The sequence below is a fragment of the Daldinia decipiens genome (genome assembly GCF_022478715.1).
Source record: "Daldinia decipiens strain CBS 113046 unplaced genomic scaffold F4813scaffold_56, whole genome shotgun sequence".
Lineage (NCBI taxonomy): Eukaryota > Fungi > Ascomycota > Sordariomycetes > Xylariales > Hypoxylaceae > Daldinia > Daldinia decipiens.
In genome coordinates this window covers 122,546-147,205 of record NW_026054599.1, presented here as the reverse complement: position 1 = coordinate 147,205, position 24,660 = coordinate 122,546, and the positions used below count along the sequence as shown (strand labels likewise).

The 24,660-nt window shown below is 30.8% G+C and overlaps 5 protein-coding genes across 5 annotated transcripts; 2 read left to right on the top strand and 3 right to left on the bottom strand.

The window, feature by feature from the left end:
- Nucleotides 1-805: 805 nt before the first annotated feature.
- On the top strand, nucleotides 806-2,496 carry F4813DRAFT_376444 (FAD/NAD(P)-binding domain-containing protein). Its single transcript, XM_049245125.1, has 3 exons — nucleotides 806-1,558; nucleotides 1,611-2,008; nucleotides 2,069-2,496. Exons 1-3 carry the CDS (start codon nucleotides 994-996, stop codon nucleotides 2,411-2,413), a joined length of 1,308 nt encoding a protein of 435 aa, XP_049094923.1. The 5' UTR covers nucleotides 806-993; the 3' UTR covers nucleotides 2,414-2,496.
- A 12,798-nt stretch (nucleotides 2,497-15,294) lies between these two features.
- On the bottom strand, nucleotides 15,295-16,730 carry F4813DRAFT_376442 (isoflavone reductase family protein). Its single transcript, XM_049245124.1, has 4 exons — nucleotides 16,521-16,730; nucleotides 16,185-16,466; nucleotides 15,806-16,132; nucleotides 15,295-15,738 (listed from the first exon to the last, which is right to left on the bottom strand). Exons 1-4 carry the CDS (start codon nucleotides 16,611-16,613, stop codon nucleotides 15,493-15,495), a joined length of 948 nt encoding a protein of 315 aa, XP_049094922.1. The 5' UTR covers nucleotides 16,614-16,730; the 3' UTR covers nucleotides 15,295-15,492.
- A 586-nt stretch (nucleotides 16,731-17,316) lies between these two features.
- On the bottom strand, nucleotides 17,317-20,028 carry F4813DRAFT_376438 (glycosyltransferase family 90 protein). The gene has a single exon (XM_049245123.1). It carries the CDS (start codon nucleotides 19,900-19,902, stop codon nucleotides 18,034-18,036), a length of 1,869 nt encoding a protein of 622 aa, XP_049094921.1. The 5' UTR covers nucleotides 19,903-20,028; the 3' UTR covers nucleotides 17,317-18,033.
- Nucleotides 20,029-21,077: 1,049 nt separating this feature from the next.
- F4813DRAFT_383647 (exonuclease V) lies at nucleotides 21,078-22,818 on the bottom strand (the record flags this gene model as incomplete). The annotated part of the gene is made up of 2 exons (XM_049245969.1): nucleotides 21,078-22,318; nucleotides 22,395-22,818. 2 exons carry the CDS (start codon nucleotides 22,816-22,818, stop codon nucleotides 21,078-21,080), a joined length of 1,665 nt encoding a protein of 554 aa, XP_049094920.1.
- A 254-nt stretch (nucleotides 22,819-23,072) lies between these two features.
- F4813DRAFT_376429 (uncharacterized protein) lies at nucleotides 23,073-24,598 on the top strand. The gene is made up of 2 exons (XM_049245122.1): nucleotides 23,073-23,904; nucleotides 24,015-24,598. The coding sequence occupies exons 1-2, from the start codon at nucleotides 23,591-23,593 to the stop codon at nucleotides 24,247-24,249; spliced, it is 549 nt and encodes a 182-aa protein (XP_049094919.1). The 5' UTR covers nucleotides 23,073-23,590; the 3' UTR covers nucleotides 24,250-24,598.
- The last annotated feature ends 62 nt before the right edge of the window (nucleotides 24,599-24,660 follow it).

Here is a 24,660-nt window from a genome sequence, read left to right as displayed (position 1 = left end):
ACCATCATTATGAAGCAGACCGCAAGCCAGCCATCCACTTGGCTTTTTTATTATCATTTCTAATAAGTCAAACCACCCTTACTGGGGCCACCCTAGTGGGGGCCACCCATTTCCCATACAAAATCAACGATTTCGCATATCTGTATTTAATTCAATAAAATAGATAAAATTATAAGGTCTTTGATTTTAAGTACGGTATTGGATTCTCACCAGGTATAAAATTTTGAAAAAATGGCAGGGCTAATATCTGTGGTAAAATGAATACAAGATTATACACTAACAATTACACATACAAATTTATATGTAAAGCTGTTAAGGGATATTATTGCTTATAACTTTACCAATTAATATGGTATAAATATAAAATCTATATAATTAAATAAAGAACATTTTAATATAACTTTTAAATTTAAGGCCAGTTATATAACTTATTTATATGAGAAGTTATAAGCGTTTATAAGGTTTTGTAGTAATTTAATAAAATTCCCATATAAAATTAAAATTTTTAAAATTTTAAAAATAACATTAAAAATACACTTTACTATTTTACTATCAAAACATTAGATTTTAAATATGATAAAATGTACATAAGCTATTATAATGATCGAAAGGTAAAACATCAGAGATTATATATTTTTATCTATTTCTTTGAATTAATTATAGACATGCGAAGTTGTTGATTTTGTATGGGAAATGGGTGGCCCCCACTAGGGTGGCCCCAGTAAGGGTGGTTTGACTTATTTAGAAAAACAAAATGCTAAGTATGTGAAGTTGAAAATTCTATCATATTTTATAACCGCTTCGGCGACAATTTGCGTCAGCTGAGTGGCACTGGGACGTATAAGGGACCCCCACCATAAGAGCAAATACGCGGTCTCGGTGGCGTGCTTTTCGCATCGCGGAACGACCCAGCACCGCAGGATTAGTGCCGCTCACAAGCTTATTCGGACAATCAGCTGACCTTCAATTATATCCTGCGCCAGTATAATTAAAATGGTTAATCTCGAATCTTTTAAAGTTATCATAGCTGGTGGAGGTATTGCCGGCTTGACCTTGGCTAATGCTTTGGAGAAGGCTGGTGTTGACTTTCTCCTGCTAGAAAAAAGAGAAATTGCTCCTCAAACTGGGGCCTCCATCATTATACAATGCCACACTGCGAGGGTACTGGAGCAGCTGGGCATTTGGAACGAAATATGGGCAGCAACGTTTTCGCTCACGGGTCGTCTTCATTTCGATGAACGCGGAATTCTATTTGACAGTTCATCCATTTTCAAGCAAGTAGAGGAAGCGACTGGACGGTCAATCGTACTTATAGAACGTCGCTCTTGTCTTAATACCCTATATAACGGTCTTAAGGACAAGTCCCGAATTCTCGTGAACATCGGCGTAGCGTCTTTTTGGGAAGACGAGCGCGGCATAACAGTCATAACCGACCGCGGGGATAGCATCAGGGGTAGCATTCTCGTAGCGGCCGATGGTGTTCATAGCACAATCCGCGATCTCTTAGCTGGCGCAGTATCCAGGACCGACCCTGAGAGATCCCAGTATCTTACTAAAGGTAAGTCAACTTGTTCTCGTAGGGAGGGGTCACCTTTAACATATCTTATAAGGGTTCACTTCTAGCTATAGGGCAGTCTTCGGTACGTCGGCAAATGGGCCAAGGGACGGTCTTACGAGACCGCTACTACCGGAAGGAATAGTTCACCATGTTTATTACAGGAATATTTCAGGAATCACAGCAGCAGGAGCAAAAGGACTCATTTTTTGGTTCCTATTCATAAAGGAAGAAAAGCCCTCAACAACGCCCGACTGTCCGCAGTACGCAGAGACTGATACTAGAGCAACTATCGAGAAGTACGGAAATCTATTTGCGTGTTCGGGGTACACATTCAGCGACCTGTGGGAGGCTAGATCTCACGCGGGCATGGTTTCCATGGAAGAAGGAGTTGTTCAAGGGCCTTGGAATAATGGCGGTCGGGTTGTACTTGTTGGAGACTCTATATGCAAGGTAAGGCTCGGGTAATTTTGCAAGTCTAACTAGTAGGTATCAAGTTCACATTTGTTACAGACAACAATTAATTCCGGCTTTGGAGGTAACCTCGCTATTGAAGGGGTCTGCAATCTTGTTAATGGGCTAGTGTCATTGCTGCGAAGAAATCAAGCGCCCACAACCCAAGATATCGTAGCGACCTTTAATAGATACGAGCAAGTACAACGTCCGAGGGCCGACATTTCTGTAAAGATATCACACTCCACCACGCGTTATGAGTCAATGGATTCACTTTGGTTACGATTCTTGCGATGGCTTTCTCCTTGGATCCCTTTAAGTTACCAGGTTAAGAGCTTTCTAAGTTATATGAATCCAGCGCCTATTTTGGAATTTCTATCAGATTCCGGCTCGATCAGACCTTAACTCTGGATAATTCATATAAGAGTTAAGTGTAGGGGTTTCATATATAGGTACAGTAACTCGAAAAAATAAACGTTAAAAGTTTTTTTACCTTGCCATTACCCTTTTATTATACTATTACCTTTTTATTTTAATAATTAATTATATAATTAATTTATATTTAATCTTTTAATAATAATAAAAATAAATAATTTAAAAATAAGGCTTTAATATAATATATATATTATTTAATTAATATTTAATATATTAACCTTTTATTTTAATAACGGTAATTAATTTCTTTAATATAATTAAGGTTAATTTATTTAATATTTTCTTTTTAAATTTATCTTATACTTTTAATGTTATACATATAAATAAATTTAATAAGGTAATATTTAAAAGTATTAATAATAACTTAAAATGTTTAAAATAAATTTTATTTTTAAAAATTTTTTAAAAATTTTTAATAAAGTTAAATTTGGATAAATATAAGGGTTAATTTACTAAAGTAACCCTTTTTTACTTAACCTATTTACGTAATCAATTTATAATTATATAAGCCTTATAAATAAATACATTATTTATAATAAATATATTACTTTTTTTATATATTTATAAAAGGATTTCTTATAAAATTTATAATTTCGATACATTCGATATTAAAATTATTGTATAAATTAATTAACAAAAATCGTTTTTTTATTTAAATATACCTTAAAACATTTAAAAATACTTTGTTAATTTATTTTTTAATTAAACATTTTTTTATATAATTTTTTACCTTAAAATTAAAATTTCAATAAATTATATATAAATAAAATTAAATAAGTTATTTTAAAAAATAATATACTTTTCGATAAAACACTTACGTTTACTTTTTACCATCGTTTTAAGTTATTATTAATTTATTCGAAAAAAACCAACGTTTTTAATATAAAAAAGGCTTCTTTACATATTATCGGGTAAAAATTAAACGTTTATTAACATATTTTTATAATAATTTCGGTTTGTAAAACGTTTTATAATATATTATACCTTATTTTTAAAGCTACGTTATAATAATGAACTGGTGCTGGTGTATCAGGTGACCTTGACCTTGATCATGTGATCATATTCTTAGTATAAGTACCATTTATGGTCGCACACACCCATTTTACATAGTATCATCCACTTTTAATACAAGTCATTCCTTTCCTTCATCACCACCATTTAAAAGTCCTTGATATCAGGTCTAATAAGGCTTGATCCAAGGCCAAGACGTCTAAGTCTTGTTCAATAATACGGTTATAAACCTTTAAATTAATTTTAAAAAAAATTTAAAAAAACAAAACGAAAAGATTTTTACTAATAAATTAAATAATATACCTTTTATCTTATAATTCGAATTTATAATAACGCTTTCGACTAAAGCGTAAAAAGGTTAATTTTTAAACCTTATATTAAATATTTACTTAATATAAGTTTTAAGTTAAAATATTTTTTATAACTTTAATTTACTTAATTAAAAAGCTTATTTCGAATATAAATTCAATCTTTATCTTTTTGTTAGTAAGTACGTATGTAAATAAGAATAACAATAATAATAATAAAGTAATAACAAATAAATTAATGGTATTAAAACTGGTATATTAAAATATTTAAAGAGGGAAGAATTTATTTAAGGCTAATTAAATATAGCATATTCTTATATTCTTATAATAATAAATACCTAACCTTTTTATTTAATAACGTTGGATATTTTATTTCTTCTTTTTTTATCAATAATAAAAGCACTTTATTATTAATAAAATATTTTTATATTAATATTATACAACTATTATTTATTTTATTTTTTTTTGCAATTAATTGATTGTAAAATATAATTAAATAAATAAAACTTTAAGATTTATACTAATGCATACTTATGTTAATCTAGATATGTATTATTATGTATTTATACTTTCACATATCCGTAATTATATATATTTATGATAATTAAAGGATAAAATTATAATAGTTTAAATTAAAAATTATCTTATAAGTAAAATTGCGTTAACATATATCGTACCATCCCATTCTTAATATATCCTTCTTTATTTTTTGCAATAACCTACGTTTAAGTTAATATTAATAATTAGCCTTAATAGTTTATTATTGCGTTAGTTTAATATTATTTCCAATTTCCCTGCGTTTTATTTATTCTTCTAAACGTAAATTAATTTAATTATTTTCCATTAATATTTTTATAACTTTATTTGGAAACGTTTTTATTATTATATCTATTAAATTATAATTATTATATATTTATCAAATATTATTAATTTCTTTATTTTTATACGATTATCTTAGGGCCATAAGGTTAATTATTAATTTCTTCTCGTTAATATTATTTATTTAAACGAAGTATTAATATAACAAGAAAAGATTTATACATAAAACAAAAGGGATTATTGGGAAGTTTAGTTAATTTAAAATAATATTAATAATATTATAAATAATGTAATTTATATTAAAACTTTATATTATTTTATAGATTTTACTAGTAAATACATTATATGTAACGTATTTATATTTGGTAAAAGATTAATGGATAATATTACTGATAAGTTATATTTTATTATTATGGTTTATAAGTTTTTTATTGTTAAATATTACGATGTAGCTAATTTGGAAGTTTATGTTCTTATTATTAGTGAATAAGCCATTTATAAAAACGTATAAGCGTAGTGAACAAGACTTAGACGTCTTGGCCTTGGATCAAGCCCTATTAGACCTGATATCAAGGACTTTTAGATGATGAAACTGATGAAAGAAAAGGAATGACTTGTATTAAAAGTGGATGATACTATGTAAAATGGGTGTGTGCGACCATAAATGGTACTTATACTAAGAATATGATCACATGATCAGGATCAAGGTCACCTGATACACCAGCACCAGTTCAGTAGGTTTTAAGGGTTTAACTTCATATATTTAAAGCCTTAATCTTTATGGTTTATTTATTATTTAATTTTTATATTAAAGGTTTTAACTTCTTTTGGTTTAAGTTTTATATATTACATTATTATAAAATAGTTAAAAGTTATTTTAAGTTGGTAAATAAACGCGATATAGGTATTTTTTATATGTTATTTTATGAATTTCTTAATTATATTAGATGCCTTTAAGTTTAGTTTTTTTAGTCTTTTTGTTTATCCCTTTTAAATAGTAGAAATTGTTTTTTTATGGATTATAATTTATGATTTATTAAAGTCTTCGATTATATCTAGTTTTAAAACCTTTTAAGGTTTTGTTTTAATATTTATTTTTATAAAAACCTTATCTTCTTCGATTAGAAATTCTATTATATTAATATTTAATATTGATGGTTGTGTGACACTGACATAAAGGCACCTTATTGATGATAAGGTACCTTTATTGTAAATAAGGGAAGAAGAGATAAGATACTTAATTTTATTAGATAAAAGGGTTGGATATTTATTATTATTAGAATATAAAAATATGTTATATTTAATTAACTTTAAATAAATTCTTCCCTCCTTAAATATCTTAATATATTAATTTTAATATTATTAATTTATTTATTATTATTTTATTATTATTATTATTATTCTTATTTATATATATACCTATTAATACTAATTAATATTATTAAATAATAATAATATAAATTAATAAAATTAAAAAAATTATTATTATTTTAATTTAAAAATTTTTACTATAATAATATAAATAATATTAACATTTTTTTTATATTATTTTTATAATTTATAATAAGTTACAACTTCACCCCTTTATATAATTTATTTATATTTCTAATAAACTATCGCAATTTAAACCCTTTATCCACAGAATTATTATTATTTATATTATTAATCTTTCTTATTATATCTTAAAAAATATAAGTAAAAAACTTAATACAAACGTAAACTTACATTATATACAATCTTATTAAATAAAAAAATATAAATAAATTATATAAACTTTTAAGTTATTTCTTTAGTCAGATATTTATATTTAATATAATATTTAACCATATAATAATACAATAAGAAAAAATTAATTTTCAAATAGCTACGCCTAAATAAAAAATAATATAAATATTTTTTATATTAATAAACTTTAAAACTACCAATAATAAAGTATTATATATATATTTAATTAAGAAAATAATAATTAAATACTAAAAATAATTTAAAAAATTTATAATAAATAATTTTAAAATATTATCAAAATAATTATAATTGATATTATAAAACATATTAATATAAAAAAATATTTATATAGGAAAATATAACGTTAATTATATAAAGATATTTACTAACCTTATATTATTATATAACCTATCCATATAAAATATTACCAAATTAAAAGTAGTAAAAATAAGGTGGTTTAACGCATTAGTATAAAGAGTTTTAGTTTATAAAACCGAAAAAGAATCAATATACCCCGCTACATGCGCGTTTACATAATTATAAGTATTAATATAGCAACATTAAGCAATTTTTAATCCATAAACGCTAATACATATAATTATACCTATAAGATAAACCCCAATATAAAATATCATACCTTAAGCCTTACCCCCTTCTAATTTATAATATATATTATCTATTTTATAACTAAAACAAATATTACTTTTTATCTTCAACTAACTATTATTAATCCCTAACGTTTTACCGTTAATTTAATAATTAAAACCCACTCCCCAACCCCTTAACCAACTACTGCTTTAATATATCTCCCCTTCCCCCCTCCCTATATACTTAATCCTAACCCGCCACCATAAAATATACCAAATTATTCATAATAATTAGTATAATCTTAATAAAATAATTAAAATAACATTTAGATATTACCCAACCCCTTTCTCCTTTCCCTATCAACCTAATAAAAACTACCTATACCTTTTATAAAATAATAAAGGTATAACCTAAGATATAACCCTGGATATGAAATTGGCTAAACATAACCCCCTCCCCCAATTACAAAAAATACGTTTGGATTCCTTGGATCGCTACCAAATAATCCATATATAACATTAATAATTCCATTAAACGTTAGACTAAACAAAAAAAACTAATTTACCAAAAATTATAATTTTTCTTTTTAAATAACTCCACTATTTTTATAAATATTTAACCCCCCCGCCTAAATCTTTATATCTATTAATAATTAATAAATTTAAATTTATTATAACATTCCCCCAATATAAATCCCTAATAAAATATACCTTTCAATAATTGTAAATTATTTTAAAAAGGTTTAAAATAATAAAAATAATTATATAAAGGAAGTATATAATATCTTTAAAAATAAATTTTAATTTTTCTTAAATGTATATTATATAATAAAAATTTGATAAATATAATTTTATACTATATTTTCTACTATTCTTACTGGAAAAATAGTAATTTATTTTTTTTATAATATATCCAAACACTAGTACTTTATAAATATATATATAATTATAAAATAATATTTTAACATAAAGTAAAATAAGATATAATATTATCAAAATTAAATAACTATTACTTTTTATAACATAAAAACTAAAAAAAAAAATAAAAATAAACTTAATATAAAGGTATTATAAGTTATATTTGATAAGTTATCATTATATTAACGCATTTTTAAACTTAATTTTAAAAGAAAATAATAATTTATTATAATTGTGTATAAAATATATTACAATATACCACAATTATAACATATACTATTCACTCCATTATACCACTTTAAAAAATTAGCCAATAAGCTTTAAATATTTATTAGAACATTTAAAAACCTTAAAAAAATATGTTAGTTTATAATAAATATTAATAACAAAAATAATAATAACGACAAGTATGATATTAATTAATATTATATTAATTATAAATATTATTGTAATAATAAAGGTAGTAAATATAATACTTACCAAAAAACGTTAAAATATTAAAAACGTTACTATTAAATATATAAGAAAAAAAAATATTAATTAATTAAATATCCAGAAAAAAAACGCAAAAAGGTTAAAGCTTAATAAAAAGTTAAAAAAAACTAGACAAAAGAAAATTATATAATTTTTCTAACCGGATATAAAAGTATTAAAAATTTTAATATAAAAAAGTCTAAGGAGTTTATTAAAAAAGAAAAAAAACTAAAAAGTTAATATATAATTGCAATTTATTTTTTAAATAAATTTTTTTAATATTAATTTAATTTATAAATATTAACCCCCAAAAAATTTACTAATAAATCTAATATTAATATTATATTTATCCTTAACCAATATATGAAGAATATATTTTAAGACATTATATTAAATACAGAAATAACGCAAATATCAATTATAAATAAAAGTTAATATTAAACTTTTATTAATGAGAATTTAGAATATTATAACGATCTGGATATTAACTGCATTAGCGAAATTAATATATATTTCAGAAATAGTTTATTTATTAAATTATTAAAAATTATAATAATTAACATTTTATTTGGTAAAATAGATTTTTATATAATAGAAATAAACATTTTATTTTTCTTTTTTATTAAAGATATAAACCGTTTAAGAATATATTTTAATAATATTATTAATTAATTAATTAATAAGAACGGCGTAATAATTAAGATTATATAAAAATAGGGATATTTATAGTTTTAACTTAATAATATTACCTATTTTACAAAAGTAAAATTATGTTATTTATATATATGTTTTAATTATCTATTTATTAATAAGTTTTATAATTTATTTGATAAGGTAGGATATAAGGTAAGTATTAAAGATTTTAAGAAGATTAATAAATTTTATTACTATTATTAAATTAAGGATAAAATACTCTAACGCTTTAAATTTAACCTTAAAAATCTTAATATAAACTTTAATTATAAAATAATCACTAATATTATATACTTAAATAAGAAATCGATTTTTTATATAATTAATATAATAATAAGGTTTTAAATAACTTAATTTATAAAGAATATTTTTGTTAAAGAAATATAAAAGATATTTAAGTAATATTAGATCGATATATACTTGAAACTATTAAACATCTTTAACCATAATACGGGTATCAATTTTAATAGTATTAAATTCTATAATAAAACTTATTTTATAAAAATTATTTATAATTAAATATTTATTAAAATATATTAGTTAATTAGTAAGGTAGAGAAATATTATAGCTTAATTTAAAGAGTGTATAAAATTATTTCTAAAGAAATATAAGGGTTAAAGGAGGTTTATTTACAAATAATAATTAAGACTATAAACGATATGGTAAATTTAAATAATTTTGTTTTTATTTTATTAGTTTTTAACATTTATTTAAGGATTAATATAGATTTTCCCCCTACGCAATTATAATTGGAAAGGGTTTAGGTAATATAAAAGGTTATAATTAAAATTAAGAAGGTTAAGGCGTAAAAAACCATTTATAACATTATAAATATAAAAAATAAATCAGACACTTTGAAAATATTACCTATATTATTATTTATTAACAATAACATATTAATTTATTGTAAAAAAGGCGGATAGGAAAGATTATATAAAGTTATTATTATTATAAATAAAAATGTAATCATTATATTAAACGTATTAGGAAATACCTTAATTTTCTGGAATATATATATTAAGTTATATGAATAATTAAAAAGAAGTTTTAAAATTTATTTACTACTACCGCCATCTTAATTTAATCTTAATAAGTATAAGGTTATATTTAATAAGGATTTAAATATATTTATTATGAATATAGTATATGTTAATATAAAAAAAAAGAATAATTACGCCTTTATTTTAAAATTATAATTAAATAGAAAGATAATTATATTAGGAAGGTTGTATAAAGCCTCTGATATAAAAGAATTTAATATCTTCTTTATAAATAATATTTTATAACTTGAAATGTATAATAAAATATTTTATTAAAGCGTAATTATATTTAAATTTTATATGGTTTATAAAGTTAAAAAAAAAAATATATTAATATTATATAAAAAATTATAATTTGTAGTATAAAATTACAAAAACCTTAATAAAAACTTTATTATAATATATATTTTAATAATTTAACGTGTTAATTAATGTTTAATATTAATTTTAATATCCATATTATAATAATAAAATATAAAAATAATAATTTAAAATATTATTATAGCATATATATAATCCAAAACCCCCATATAAAGGATAATATATATATGTTTATCTTTAAAATTAAAAAATAAATACTTTAAGAAAATATTATTATAAATAGTTAAATCTTTATACGAATTTACGGAATTAGGTATATATTAATTTAAAACTTATTTTAGGTATTATTAAAAAGAATTAGGTATAATCTTGTTAATATTTAATTTATACCTATTAATTATAAAACCAAATCAACTATTTAAAATTATAAGTTTATAAATAAATAATATATTAAATATTGATATAACAGAATTTCTAACCGAAAAAAATAAGATTTTTATAAAAATAAATATTAAAGCAAAATTTTAAAAGGTTTTAAAATCAAATATAATCGAAAACTTCAACAGATTATAGATTATAATTTATAAAAAAACAATTTCTATTATCCAAAAAAAATAAATAAAAAGGTTAGAAAAATTAAATTTAAAAATACTTAATATAATTAAAAAATTTATAAAATAATATATAAAAAGTATTTATATTATATTTATTTACCAACCTAAAATAGTTTTTAATTATTTTATAATAGTATAACATACAAAACCTAAACTAAAAAAAACTAAAACCTTTAATATAAAAATTAAATAGTAAATAAATTATAAGGATTAAAACTTTAAATATATAAAGTTAAACTTTTAAGATTTATACTTATACGTTTTTATAAACAGTTTATTCGTTAATAATAAAGATATAAATTCTTAAATTAACTATATTATAATATTTGGTAATAAAAAACTTATAAACTATAATAATAAAATATAATTTATTAATAATATTATTTATTGGTTATTTATTAAATATAAGTATATTATGCGTAGTATATTTGCTAATGAAATCTATAGAATGGTATAGGGCTTTAATATAAACTATATTATTTACAATATTATTAATATTATCCTAAATCGATTAAACCTCCTAATAATTCTTTTTATTTTATATATAAATTCTTTTTTGCTATACCAATATTTTGTTTAAATGGGTAATATTAATAAAAAAAAATTAATAATTAATTTTATAATTTTAAAATAATTGTATAAAAATAAAGAAATTAATAATATTTAATAAATATATAATAATTATAATCTAATAAATATAATAATAAAAATATCCCCAAATAAAGTTATAAAGATATTAATAGAAAATAATTAAATTAATTTACGCTTAAAAAGGTAAATAAAACGTAGGGAAATTAGGAATAATATTAAGTTAACGTAATAGTAGATTATTAAGGTTAATTATTAACACTAATCTAAACGCAAACCATCGCAGAAAATAAAAAAAGATATACTAGGAATAAAATAGTACGATATATACTAGCACAACCCTACTTATAGAATAATTCCTAATTTAAACTATTATAGTTTTATTTTTTAACCGTCACAAATATATATAATTATAAATATATAAAATTATAAATACGTAATAATATATATCCAAACCAACATAAATATATATTAACATAAATTTTAAAATTTTATTTATTTAATCATATTTTATAATTAATTAATTATAAAAAAAAAATAAAATAAATAATAATTATATAATATTAATATAAAGGTACCTTACTAATAATAAAATATCCTTATTATAAATAAAGGAGGAAAAAATAAAATACTCAACTTTACTAAATAAAAGGGTTAGGTATCCACTATTATTAAAATATAAGAATATGTTATATTTAACTAACCTTAAATAGATTCTTCCCTCCTTAAACATTTTAATATATCAATCTCAATACCATTAATTTACTTACTATTACTTTATTGTTATTATTATTATTCTTATTTACATACATACTTATTAACAAATATATTATTTATTTATAAACCGGTAATTCCAAATAATTAATTTAATTTTATAATTAATAAATATAAATTAAATGTTAATAAGATTATATTTAATTTTTTTTAATAATATTTAAAATAAGTTTTAAATTAATACGTATTTAATTTTATAAATCCGTATAAAGATTTAATTATTTGTAATAGCGTTTTTTTAAAATATTTATTTTTTAATTTTAAGGGTAGATATATATATATTAAATAGGAGTTGATATCTCCTACAGAATATAGCATATCACTTCAACATCTAAATCCTCGTGAAAGGCCTTAAATAATTAATAATAACACTATACTCTAAAAAAACTATAAGGATCTACTAATCAAATAAAATATATAAAATAAATATATAAAATAAAGCCATAAGCTATAAATATAAGAAAATAATAAATATATTTATATTAAATACATAATTAAATAATAATAATTGTAGTTATTTAATTAAAAGAATATAACAAATATTAAACCTTTATATGGCTTATAACTTAAGATTACATAATAATACCCTTACTCTTGGCAATATAGCACCACACCAGTTCACTAATTTTAATAACATTAAATTCCATAATAAAGCTTACCTTATAAAAATTATCTATAACTAAATACCCATTAAAATATATTAATTAATTAACAAAATAAAAAAATACCATAACCTAATTTAAAAAGCATACAAAATTATTTCCGAAGAAATATAAAAATTAAAAAAAACTTACTTATAAATAATAGTTAAAACCGTAAACAATACAGTAAATTTAAATAATTTCGTTTTTATTCTATTAATTTTTAACACTTATTTAAGAATTAACATAAATTTTCTCCCCACGCAATTGTAATTAAAAAGGGTTTAAACAATATAATGAACTGGTGCTGGTGTATCAAGTGACCTTGATCCTGATCATGTGATTATATTCTTAGTATAAGTACCATTTATGGTCGCACACACCCATTTTACATAGTATCATCCACTTTTAATACAAGTCATTCCTTTCTATCATCAGTTTCATCATCTAAAAGTCCTTGATATCAGGTTTAATAAGGCTTGATCCAAGGCCAAGACGTCTAAGTCTTATTCAATAAAAAGCCATAATTAAAATTAAAAAAATTAAAGCGTAAAAAACTATTTACAATACCATAAATATGCAAAACAAACCAAATACCTTAAAAACGCTACTTATATTATTACTTATTAACAGTAACATATTAATTTATTGTAAAAAAAACGGATAGAAAGGATTATATAAGATTATTACTATTACAAATAAAAACGTAACTATTATATCGAATATATTAAAAGATACCTCGATTTTCCGGAATATATATGTTAAACTATATATATAGTTAAAAAAAAATTTTAAAATTTATTTATCGCTACTGCTACCTTAATTTAACCTTAATAAATATAAGGTTATACTTAATAAGGATTTAAATATATTTATTATAAATATAATATATATTAATATAAAAGAAAAAAATAATTATACCTTTATTTTAAAGTTATAATTAAATAAGAAGATAGTTATGTTAAGAAAACCGTATAAAGCCTTTAATATAAAAGAATTTAATACCCTTTTTACAAACAGTATATTATAACCCAAAATATATAATAAGGCACTCCATTAAGGCGCAATTATATTTAAATTTTATATGGTTTATAAAGTTAAGAAAAAGAATATATTAATATTATATAAAAAATTACGATTTATAATATATACTTTAATAATTTAACGTATTAACCAACGCCTAATATTAATTTTAATACCTATATTACAATAGTAAAATATAAAAGTAATAATTTAAAATATTATTATAACATATACATAATTTAAAACCTTTATGTAAAAGATAATATTGAACTGATGTGGTGCCACATTGCTAAGAGCAAGGGTATTATTATATAATTTTAAATTATAGGCCATATAAAGATCTAATATTCGTCGTATTCTTCTAATTAAATAGCCACAATTATTACCATTCAATTATGTATTTAATATAGATACATTTATTATTTTCCCATATTTATAACTTATAGTTTTATTTTACATATTTATCTTATATATCCTATCTGATTAATAAATTCTTATAATTCTTCTAAAGTATAATATTATCATCAACTATTTAAGACTTTTTACGAAGATTTAAACGTTGAAATAATATGTCATATTCTGTAAGAGATATTAATTCCTGTTTATTATAAATTATGGGAGTAATATAAAAAAAGGTACTAATATTATTTATATTATTGTAATAAAAATTTTTGAATTAAAATAATAGTAATTTTTTTAACCTTGCTAATTTATATTATTACTATTTAATAATATTAATTAATATTGATAAGTATGTATATAAATAAAAATAATAATAATAATAATAAAATAATAATAAATAAATTAATAATATTAAAATTGATATATTAAGATATTTAAAGAAGGAAGAATTTATCTAAGGCTAATTAGGTATAACGTATTTTTATATTTTTATAATAATAGATACCTAACTCCTTTATTTAGTAACGTCGGGTATCTTATCTCTTCCTTCTTTATCGGCAATAAAGGCACCTTATTATCAGTAAGGTGCCTTTATGTCAGTGTCACACAACCATCACTTTTTATAAAGAAATAGGTACTTTTTAAGCCTTTTAGGATTAGGTGGTGGTGTGGGAGCCATTATTAAAAAATAAAAGTGGGTAAAAAATAATATACGCAATTTTACGCGTTTATATTTTTAACGTTTATTTTTTTGCCCTACTATATATAACAAACCAAGATAGCAGTGTTATCAGAAGAGTACCACAAGCTTCGTTAGGCAAGATCATTCGTATCGTCTTATGATAGTCGAGAACTTTCCCAGGTAGTCCGAGGATGGAAAAGTATACGTAGGTAGGTGTTTAGTAATTCATCGCATGTTATATCAACTTATTCTCATGAGCTAGCGCGTGCGCCATAACAAAGATTGTTATAACTTCCAGCTCGTACTTCGGCTCTCGTAGTCTTTCTTACAAGGACCCATTCATATAGAAGTCTAAAGAAAACATATTGAACAACTACTTAATCTAACTATCCGATTTAGCTACAAGATAAAGCGTCCTTAACTAGCTATCAATGACCATTCAGAATCTCTTGAATACGGGCTCGTACCGTCTTTCCTTTGACATCTGGATACAACTCCTTGAAATCCAGGTATCCTAGATACGATGCGATCTCAGGAGTATTGTCTCCTCGAAGTCCCCATGAATCTATGTATTGATTCAGAAGGAGGTTAGACTTAGCAGTTGAATCACCGGGGTTCTTTTCTAGGGCAAGTCGCATCGAAGCAATGGTCTTGTGTACCTCGTCTGCGCTCATCTAAAGTGGTGTTATATTAACTTCGCTATTCGTAGGAAGCTTCTGGGTCCTCAGCCGTCTGACTTACATAATTTCTTGCGACCTTTTCTCCGCCGAGCTCCTCCAAGAGCTCCCTCATTTGTATTGCGCTGAGTGTCTCGGTATGCGCAAAGACCTTCTTGTTGAGGGTTCTTGGGTCGGCAATAATTTTTGCTACATACGTTCCGATGTCTGGAAAGTTTGTATAGGCCATGGGTACCGATCCGTCGCCAGGAATTATGTCGAGCACTCTGTTACATACGTGATCTGTTCGGCCTGAAGGTATCGCCGGTACTGATTGGTCTATCCACCACCCGATATCTATCACGGTGTATGGTAAATACAGGCGTTGAATAGCCGCAAGGATATCATCTTTCTATGGCCATGGTCAGTTTCGCACCAAAACCACTCTTATTACGGAAACGTACCTCGTCATACATATCCATTACGCCTCTTGGCGCTGGTGTGCTAAAGTTGGATGGCACAAATCTCTTTACGCCAGCTTGCTTCGCTGCCTCGACCAGAGGTATCTGATCACCCAGCCTGGGGAATGCTATGCACGATATTATTATATCAATGCCTGTAACCGCCTTAACAAGGTCATCCTTCGGACCGTTCAAGTCTGCATCTACGATGCGAATGCCGCGGCTTTTGAGTTCATTCTTGGCCTCGCTATTGATAGATGTAGGCCGTGCAAGAACAGTAATATCCTGAGGATGCTAGTTAGCCAACTAGAAAATAATCATTGTATGAGAGAGTCAAACAAATTGTGTCTCGGAAGCTAGCAACCCGTTCAATACTGAGCTTCCCGTTCGACCAGTAGCACCTACTATGCCAACACTGATTGACGTAGACATATTTGCTGGGTTCGAAGTCGTTGGTATTAGACAAGATGAGAAAAATAAGTATTACGTATCAATATAATTCTAGGATTCTTTTTGACCTTCTCTGTCCTTTATATTCGCTATTTAATTAATGTCTTGCTTGTGCGTTAAGACGATCAAACCACCTACCTACGTATGCCAACCCCTTAATTAATAAGCAGCACGAGAAAGCTCACGCAGGGCATTTGTCAGCAAGACGGTGTAAGTTGGGTAACAAGCAGTGTATTTTCAATCAATAAAGTTATGAATGATAGAATAACACCCCGACCATGATACGCAATGAATGAAGATGAAAAAGATAGCCTCGGTACGAAGTAGTTCAACAACGATTCCGCCCAGACCCATATCATCGATTCATCAACGACAAGATCAATTAATCATATATTCCAAATGCCTCGAGGGAAATGGCACGGATTAAGTGTTCGCGAATTCCATGAATTATCTATGGAAAGGCCAATATCTCCGTCGTAAATAGTAACAACCATACCAGTATCGTTAACAGGTAGAGTAACTACAAGAAGAGAAAATACGTCACTACCTGAGAGGTAGACTATGTGGAGTAATCCAAGCTGTCCTCGTGAAGAGTCCGTAATGTCCAACTGGTAAGTCTAATACATAGCATAGCCCTGGACGAATGAATTGCCAGTACTAAAAAGGACCCAGAATATGGCGTAGGTAGTAAATCAACTTACTCCAAAGGCGCAGATTGTTTGGCCTGTAATCCAATCGCCATCTTTGCCGGTCAGGCTTGCAACTATATTTGCAACTTCAGACGCTGTTCCTATTCTGTTTTCAACCGCCGTCAGAATCCTCTGGAGTTCCACGAGATCTTTTGGGATATTGTCTAGCATGTCGCTCTGGAAGGGCCCCGGATTTACGCAGTTCGCCGTTGTTCCATTACTACCTCTAACTCGTGGGCCCATGTCCGAGTCAACCCCTCTAGTGCCGCCTTCGAGGAACCGTAGAGGCAAATTTCTTGAAGCCACCTCTTTAAGCGACGGAACCGATGCTGATATTACGTCCGTAGCTAGGTAGGTATTCACATAGGGTAGGACAGCCCGAGTCAATAGAAATGAACGATGCTTATAAGAAGATCATACTGTTGCTCCTCGGCGCGCGAGCTCCACTGTGATTCCTTTCCCGATACCCCTAGATGCTCCGGCCACGATAGCAACCTTGTTAGAAAGCGGAAGATTAAGTTATGACATTTTAGGGACTCTAGATAGGTAGCTATGCTTTTCTAGGTTGGTTTGGACTGTTTAGAGAAAGACTTTCGTCCTGCTAAAGCCAGCTTAGATTGCCTCACCTTCAAATATACGCTTTAGAAAAGATTGCCGTCATAAATATACACAAGCTATGTCTACACACACACACATATATATATATATACTCGTTACGCCGGTCTCAAATCTTCTATGTATCCAAGCATATCCCGTTTCTCGTCACATACGCGTGCAAATTCCAGTAGTAGTCTCCAAACATAAAGCAACATGTCTTCCCTCCTGAGCACCTTTGAGCTCCAAGACCTACCTTCCTCAGAAATAAAGCGCGCGGACACGTCGCCTTTTCCATCCCGAGTAAAATAATCGAGGATGGCGTATAGATCCTGAAAGGTGTTATCCATAGGAGCAAAATGTAGCCACGGAACCAGACGGTCGTCATGCCACTCTGCGTATAAGGTAGCCTTGAGCGGCAGGGATGTTGACAGCAGAAAACCTCTAAATCTCGCACTGAAACTGTTCCCGTCGACATCGGGCATGAACTTATACTTATATTGCTCCTTCATGGGAATGCTCTGTACTTCAGAGAAGTAAGGCTGGACATAAGTGCAGTTGGAATCCTCTGGAAAGCAGAGGAGATTTACAAAACCAGCGTTAGAAAACTCTTGCAACCAAGTGCCAACGGTTCCCTCGCGCCGTCGCGGGAAGTCGTACTTCTGCATTGGTGGCATCTCAAACGTCATGGCGCGGGAACTGCGCTCCTCTATTCCCGACACGGTTGTTCCGTTTAGCATTTCTATAAGCCGATGCCGCTGGAAATGAAACCAGTTCTCTTTTTTATTTCGACCCCCAGATGCGACACCCCGCCATACGACGCCGTTAGTCTTCTTCCTCCAAGACGGCCCGTGAGTATCCCCGCCGGAATAGAGGGGGTCGTTTGTCAAGTACATAGCTCCAGGGATAAGTATCTCGTTATTTACAGGTAGCTTGCATCCACCGAACAATGGGATAAGCTCTTTACTCGTTGACATCGTCAGGGGCTCAACAAATGTGCCGTGCATGCCACGGAGGTGGGGCTGGACGCAGGGATCCGTGGCGGCCGTAAAGTTACGGACATATCCTTTGTACGAGTACTCAGGTTCCCAGTCTTCTGGGAACACAGGCGGCTCCTCCAAATTTTGAATTGGTGTCACATTACGTGATGGAGAATCGGGAGCGCAAGCCACTCGTGTGAGGTCCCAGTAACTTCCTCCAAGCCAATTCGGAGTATAAGGTGAAGCATCGTTGGCTTTAGCATCGACCTTAGCAAGGCCGCTATATTTCGTCACCACTTCGCCGAGAGGCTTTGCCGAGCGGCTTGCCTGTTCTTTCTCCATCAGACTCGCCACGTCTTCCCAAGGAACAATCAGCCGAGATTCGTCCATATAATTAATAGGCATATCGACGTCCGGCAACCACGGCGCAGCCTCGGCCACCAAGCCAGTCCATAATTGCAGCCAAGGAACCTTGCCTTGTGTGTTGCCTATACCGCTGGCGACGCCTTCGCGGACGCGTACGACATAATCCCACGACGCGGCTCGTTCGGCAGTGGTCCGGGGATCGAGGCCCCAGAATGGCGCAATGTCAGCATATATCCTATCGAAGAAAGACTCGACAATGATCGCCTCGTGTTCTGTCGCATACTTGAACCAGGCATCAAACCCCGGAGGAGGATGTCGCCCTCGCCGCTCGCGATAGCGGGCTGCAGCTGTGGGAAGGTCGAAGCTTCGCTGCTTCAGCAAGTTCTCGTGGAAATTATGCGCATCGCTGATAAGTTGATCAATGGGATGGTTCGCTGTGCGATTCCAAAAGTATTCGAAGTAATGGGATCCAGTATTACGGAGAAAGCCCTCAGGACGGCGGAACAAGAAGATACCGGACAAGGTTATAGAGACGATAAAGGCGACAGCAGCATAGCGAAGGATAGATTGCCATCTTAGAGCGCAGATGCGGCTGTCTGGGAGGCTAGCTAGCCTGTCGCGAATGTTATGGGTGCTTAACATCGAAACTTGTCGATATGGGAGAAGTTTTTTCTCTTTCGGTATTATTTCCCACTATCTCGACTAATTAATCAAAATAGGTATAGATCTGGTATACCTCATGATGATGGCTACAGATGGAAGCGAAGCGAAGCGAAGCAATTCAACAAGCCGAAACAATGTATAAGATGGCCAGGAGGAATATTTCGTGTGGTGAATCAAGAGGCACGAAAATCTCTAGCTCTCATTAACGCGACTCCTCGATGCCACCCCTAGTCGCAGTAACCCGTCAGCCAGATTACATGTCGCTCGCTATTGTAACTATTACTGACTATGATGTTGGTCTAGCCCAGGACAGACTTTCGAGCAGCACCAATCGAGCAGGAGAGTTGTGGTCTTGGCTGATTCCTTTACCCCAACTTCGTGATAAAGAGGCATGTACTCACTACACTCGACGAGCTCAAAGCTTGCCGATCGTCGATGAGATAGCGAATAATCATTAGGTACTCGGTACAAAACCATTGGATCGGGCGAAGCGAGAGGGATGGGAACCATGTTGAAGTAACCTATTTTAGGATTAGCCAGTCGCCATCTCCGCAGGCTTCTCTCATACGTTCCTTGTTGCCTTAGCTGCCCAGCCAGTTGTATGCTGCCGTTTAGCTATTTGCTCTCCACTCACTTGTCTAATCGCGGTGACGGAACAGGGGTCTTCGAGAAGAACTCCCTTCATTCAAGCATACCAGACAAACATACCAGATAACTCGCGAATTAGGTCTTAGAAGCATATCAGGGTCAATTATTTAAGGCCCAGTGGTATCATAAAGAACAAAGTATGACGGGACGCATATGTACAAGGTACTTGGTTCATATCAAACTTATTGAGCATTCCGGCATTCAAAGTACTCATTTCTTCAGTGTCCATTTACAGTAATTACCTGTTATGTTTATTTTAAGTTTTAAGCCTCGTATAGTAGAGTTCGCTCAAGACTGTCAGGGGTATGCATTATTGGTAATAAGCTGTTGGGGTCATGATAAGTTCGTCTGAATTCTCAACGCAAGGTATAGTTTACCGATTCTTTTTTTTAAAAAGTATTTTGTTTAACTTAGTGGAGTTGCTAGATATATGTATGTCGGAATTTTAGCTATTAGACAGCCAACTAAATTAATATCAAGGTCGAGCCAAGCTAAAGTCCAAAATGCTAGGTCCTCAAGTCTGTGATACCCCTTTTCTTTTGTAAAAATTCGGTCTCTTTGTCCTTTCGCCATTGACAACTTTCCGCAAATTCACATGACCTACACTTATAAGTTTCTTCGATGGAAACACCCTCAGCATCCCTCTCGCCGCGCCACCACTTGAAGTTCTGTCTAAGGTACCCCTCTAAAGCCTCGGGATCGTTAGGAAACGAATTGTTACCGAGAATGCGACAGTCCTCCCTATGGCGATACTGGACAGCGAGAAGTTCGCCGATAGTGGCGGCGCCCTGCGGGAAGGTTTCGCGGAGTTCGGACTGCAATAGCGGAAGCATCTGTGTAATGGATCGATATCTAATCAGATCCTGAGGAAGCAGATTTGAAGATGGATCCGGCCAATCTGTATCACACCCGCTACGCGTAGAACGAGACGACGAAGCACCTCCAACGTCCGAATCCGCGTCGTAGAATATTTCATCGTGTAGGTCGCCTACCTGAGCCATGAAAGCATCAGAGAATAAGGCATCGGCTGTCAGGCCATATCTATCCAAAATAGCAGTAAAATCTACCGCGCCAGAGGCCATTTCGCCTAAAAGTCGATGGTACAAGAATAGCTGGACCCTGGCGGGCCTGAGCGCGGCGCCAGTAGGCAGTCTACCCGAGCCTCTTGTTTTGACATCAGTCAAGTAAAACTTTTTACGGGGCGGTTCCAAAAAGTCTGCCATGGACGTCTGCTGTTTTGGGTAGCTTGTGGCGAAGCCCTTGGATGATTCGGATTGGCTGAGCTCTTGCTCAAATGCGGCATTCGGACTATCGTGGCTCACTTCGTCTATGATGCCGTTTACGACTTGACCTTCGATGATCCCCCATACTTCAAGCTCTCTAGTCATACCAACATCCCGGAGAGTGCGGAGGCCCTGGATGACGTTCCATATTCGCAATGCAAACGCCTCTTCTTTGGTGTTAATGCTGACTTGGACCGTGGTGTGTACCTGATCCTCTAAGGTTTGATGGACACGAGTGCCACCCCGCATCGCCGCCGTTCTCGTCTTCTTCCCCCCGGGTAACAGGGTAAGCGTGTACCAATACTGTAGCTCGCACCAAGCACCAGAAGCTAAGTCGGAGACTGTAAGCGGCTTTTTGGGAAAGGAACGGAAACGCTGCATGGGAGAAGGGGCATCTTTTGGAGGCTGGGCAGGTTCTAATTTGGGCGTTGTATTAGATCTGGGATCGGATAATATACTACTAACTAGGCGCTAGTAGTTAGTTAGACGTGCCATGTACTAAATACGAGCATATATAGGTATGTTTCTCAGAGAACTCACGATCTGGATATTGGACACCGCCTAATGGCAAAGGCGATGTTACACGCGGGTTCGAGTTGAGGGATTCGTGAGCAGCCGTGGACTGTTCGATTTTAGTGGGAAGGGTACCGTTGGGGCGAGTACACAAACTCGACGCGCGGTACTTATCATCTTTGGCAAGCGGCACGGGCGGAATAGACAAGCTACTAGCAGTCGTTATAGTAGTAGTTGTAGTAGTGCTAGTGGGTGAGGCGACGGGAGAAACGACGGGCGAGACGAATTGCGTATAATCGTGAGCGGTAGTTGTAGTGTTGCTAAGCGATGATGTGTTATTCCCCAGGTCCTCCAGGAGCTTATTTACAATATCTTCCTCTCCTATCGAAAAGTCAGATCCGTAGTCGCTCTCGCCGCCGTCGTCCAAGGTGGCGGCAGCTGGGGGAGCCATGGATATCAGCTATTCGGCCAGCAGACCATCACGATGTATTAGGCGTTAAAGTAAAGTGATATATAAGCTATCAGCTAGCCCAGTTGTAGCATGGGAAGTAGAAGTCGAGTCATGATCGACTCAAATTATTTTAAGATGTTGACGATATTTAGAGTCAACAACACATTGATGATTTGAATAGGTAACCTATTAGGTTAGGTACCTAGTTACCTTTTTGATGATATCTCGGATACCTACAATGTAGTACCTAAAGTGTGGGGCCCCCAGGCCCTTGACGCGCTAAAGCAGCCGCGTTATCACATGGCAACTACACAGCAGGTAACTCTCAATTGTTACAACTCGTTTAGATCTCAAGTTTGATCCAACTATTTTTCAACTCGCTTATCCTTTAGAATTAAGTAGCCTTGTTGCCTATATTACGTTGATGCCTAGAGATTATATCGCCACTTAAACTACACATCCACTTGTGCATCGAGCCATACTAGACTCTCAAACAAAACGCAGCTGAGCATTTAGGCAGCAAGATGATACAAAGCGACTGAAATTCCTCCTTCGAGTTCAGATGCAATAACCCTAGCTAATCAGCAGTTTCATTGGGAGCGTTTCGCAGTTGTCTTCATTTCGCCCCTTTTTTTCATATTTTATCGTCAACCAGTTGGCTACCTGGGTCTATATGGGTATCTCTTGGCAGGCTCCTACTCCTATGGCCACTTAAACACGTCGACCCGATAGTAACCCGACCTTGACAAGAGGATTACAACCAATCTAAACAATGGACATTATTCACCGTGGTCATATGTTCCAATTAGACCTAGATGGAAACCCTGTTGCAAAATCTCCCTCTGGCGGGGCAAGAAGCCTTGAAAATCTACCACCAGAAATACATCTCCTGATCAGTCGACATCTCACGTATCCCGACGCCTTATCTCTAAAGCACGCCAGTAGATATTTTTACTGCCTTGTTGATACCGGGCTTAAGCTCAAGGTAGATTGGCTGATCGAGCGTCGGAGCTTGCACTTAGAGTGTCCAAACGATCGTCGCTGCGACCTAGGAAGCGACTTGAAGTTCTGCAGAGGTAGCGTCAGGTAAGGACTGTGCGGCGTACTTGAGGACGAATATGCCGAGGCAGCAGCCTTGTATCGTCCTGGGTGAATAAACGGCGTTGATAAGTGGCGTTACTAAATATCGATCTCAGGTTACTCATGCAGCGGCGCCGCGAACACGCAGAATGTGAATCCCGTCCCGGTTTAGGGTGTCTCGTATATGGGACGGCAAAATGTGCACATCGGCGCCAGCTGAGATGGCGCGTCAAGCGATGGCTCCGTTCCCGTCTTACTATTGAACTCTGGTGGTTTCTGGTACCCTTAGTTCCCGTTCTTTTAGGATGTCTATGGGTAGCAGAATTTGCAAGATGGCGCGTCGAAGAATGAATTGGATTCAGCGGGTTAGGCATTATGATACTGAAATGACTATTTGTCTATCTTATATCATTTCAAAGTTTTGACAGTTAAGGAGCTAACACAAATTTATACATTGTCCCTTTGATATTCTACACCAGACCTGAAGCCACCTCGTTATCTTAATATATGCCGAGTCATCTCTGGATTTAATATCCGGGGATCAAGGGCGTAATAGATACTTGACCTCGTGAATATCATAGATAGATTCTAGGTTGATAGAGGGATTTCCGATGGCTCATTATACGAGGCTACTCAAGTTGACTCAATGTCTTCATATCACTCACGTTCATGAATAGGGAGCGCATTGCACCGTACGAATAAACAGTAAATATATTATCACGCACATGGCATGTTTTCCAACCTGAAATTTTAGATACACGT

Bases quoted from the DNA above. Each gene is read 5' to 3' on its own strand.
- F4813DRAFT_376444 (XM_049245125.1), top strand. From the start codon at position 994: ATGGTTAATCTCGAATCTTTTAAAGTTATCATAGCTGGTGGAGGTATT. The intron at 1,559-1,610 runs GTAAGTCAACTT...ATATCTTATAAG, and splicing joins ATCCCAGTATCTTACTAAAG to GGTTCACTTCTAGCTATAGG. The intron at 2,009-2,068 runs GTAAGGCTCGGG...CATTTGTTACAG, and splicing joins TTGGAGACTCTATATGCAAG to ACAACAATTAATTCCGGCTT.
- F4813DRAFT_376442 (XM_049245124.1), bottom strand. From the start codon at position 16,613: ATGTCTACGTCAATCAGTGTTGGCATAGTAGGTGCTACTGGTCGAACG. The intron at 16,133-16,184 runs GTACGTTTCCGT...CCATGGCCATAG, and splicing joins TAATGGATATGTATGACGAG to AAAGATGATATCCTTGCGGC. The intron at 15,739-15,805 runs GTAAGTCAGACG...ACACCACTTTAG, and splicing joins AAAAGGTCGCAAGAAATTAT to ATGAGCGCAGACGAGGTACA.
- F4813DRAFT_376438 (XM_049245123.1), bottom strand. From the start codon at position 19,902: ATGTTAAGCACCCATAACATTCGCGACAGGCTAGCTAGCCTCCCAGAC.
- F4813DRAFT_376429 (XM_049245122.1), top strand. From the start codon at position 23,591: ATGGACATTATTCACCGTGGTCATATGTTCCAATTAGACCTAGATGGA. The intron at 23,905-24,014 runs GTAAGGACTGTG...TATCGATCTCAG, and splicing joins TTCTGCAGAGGTAGCGTCAG to GTTACTCATGCAGCGGCGCC.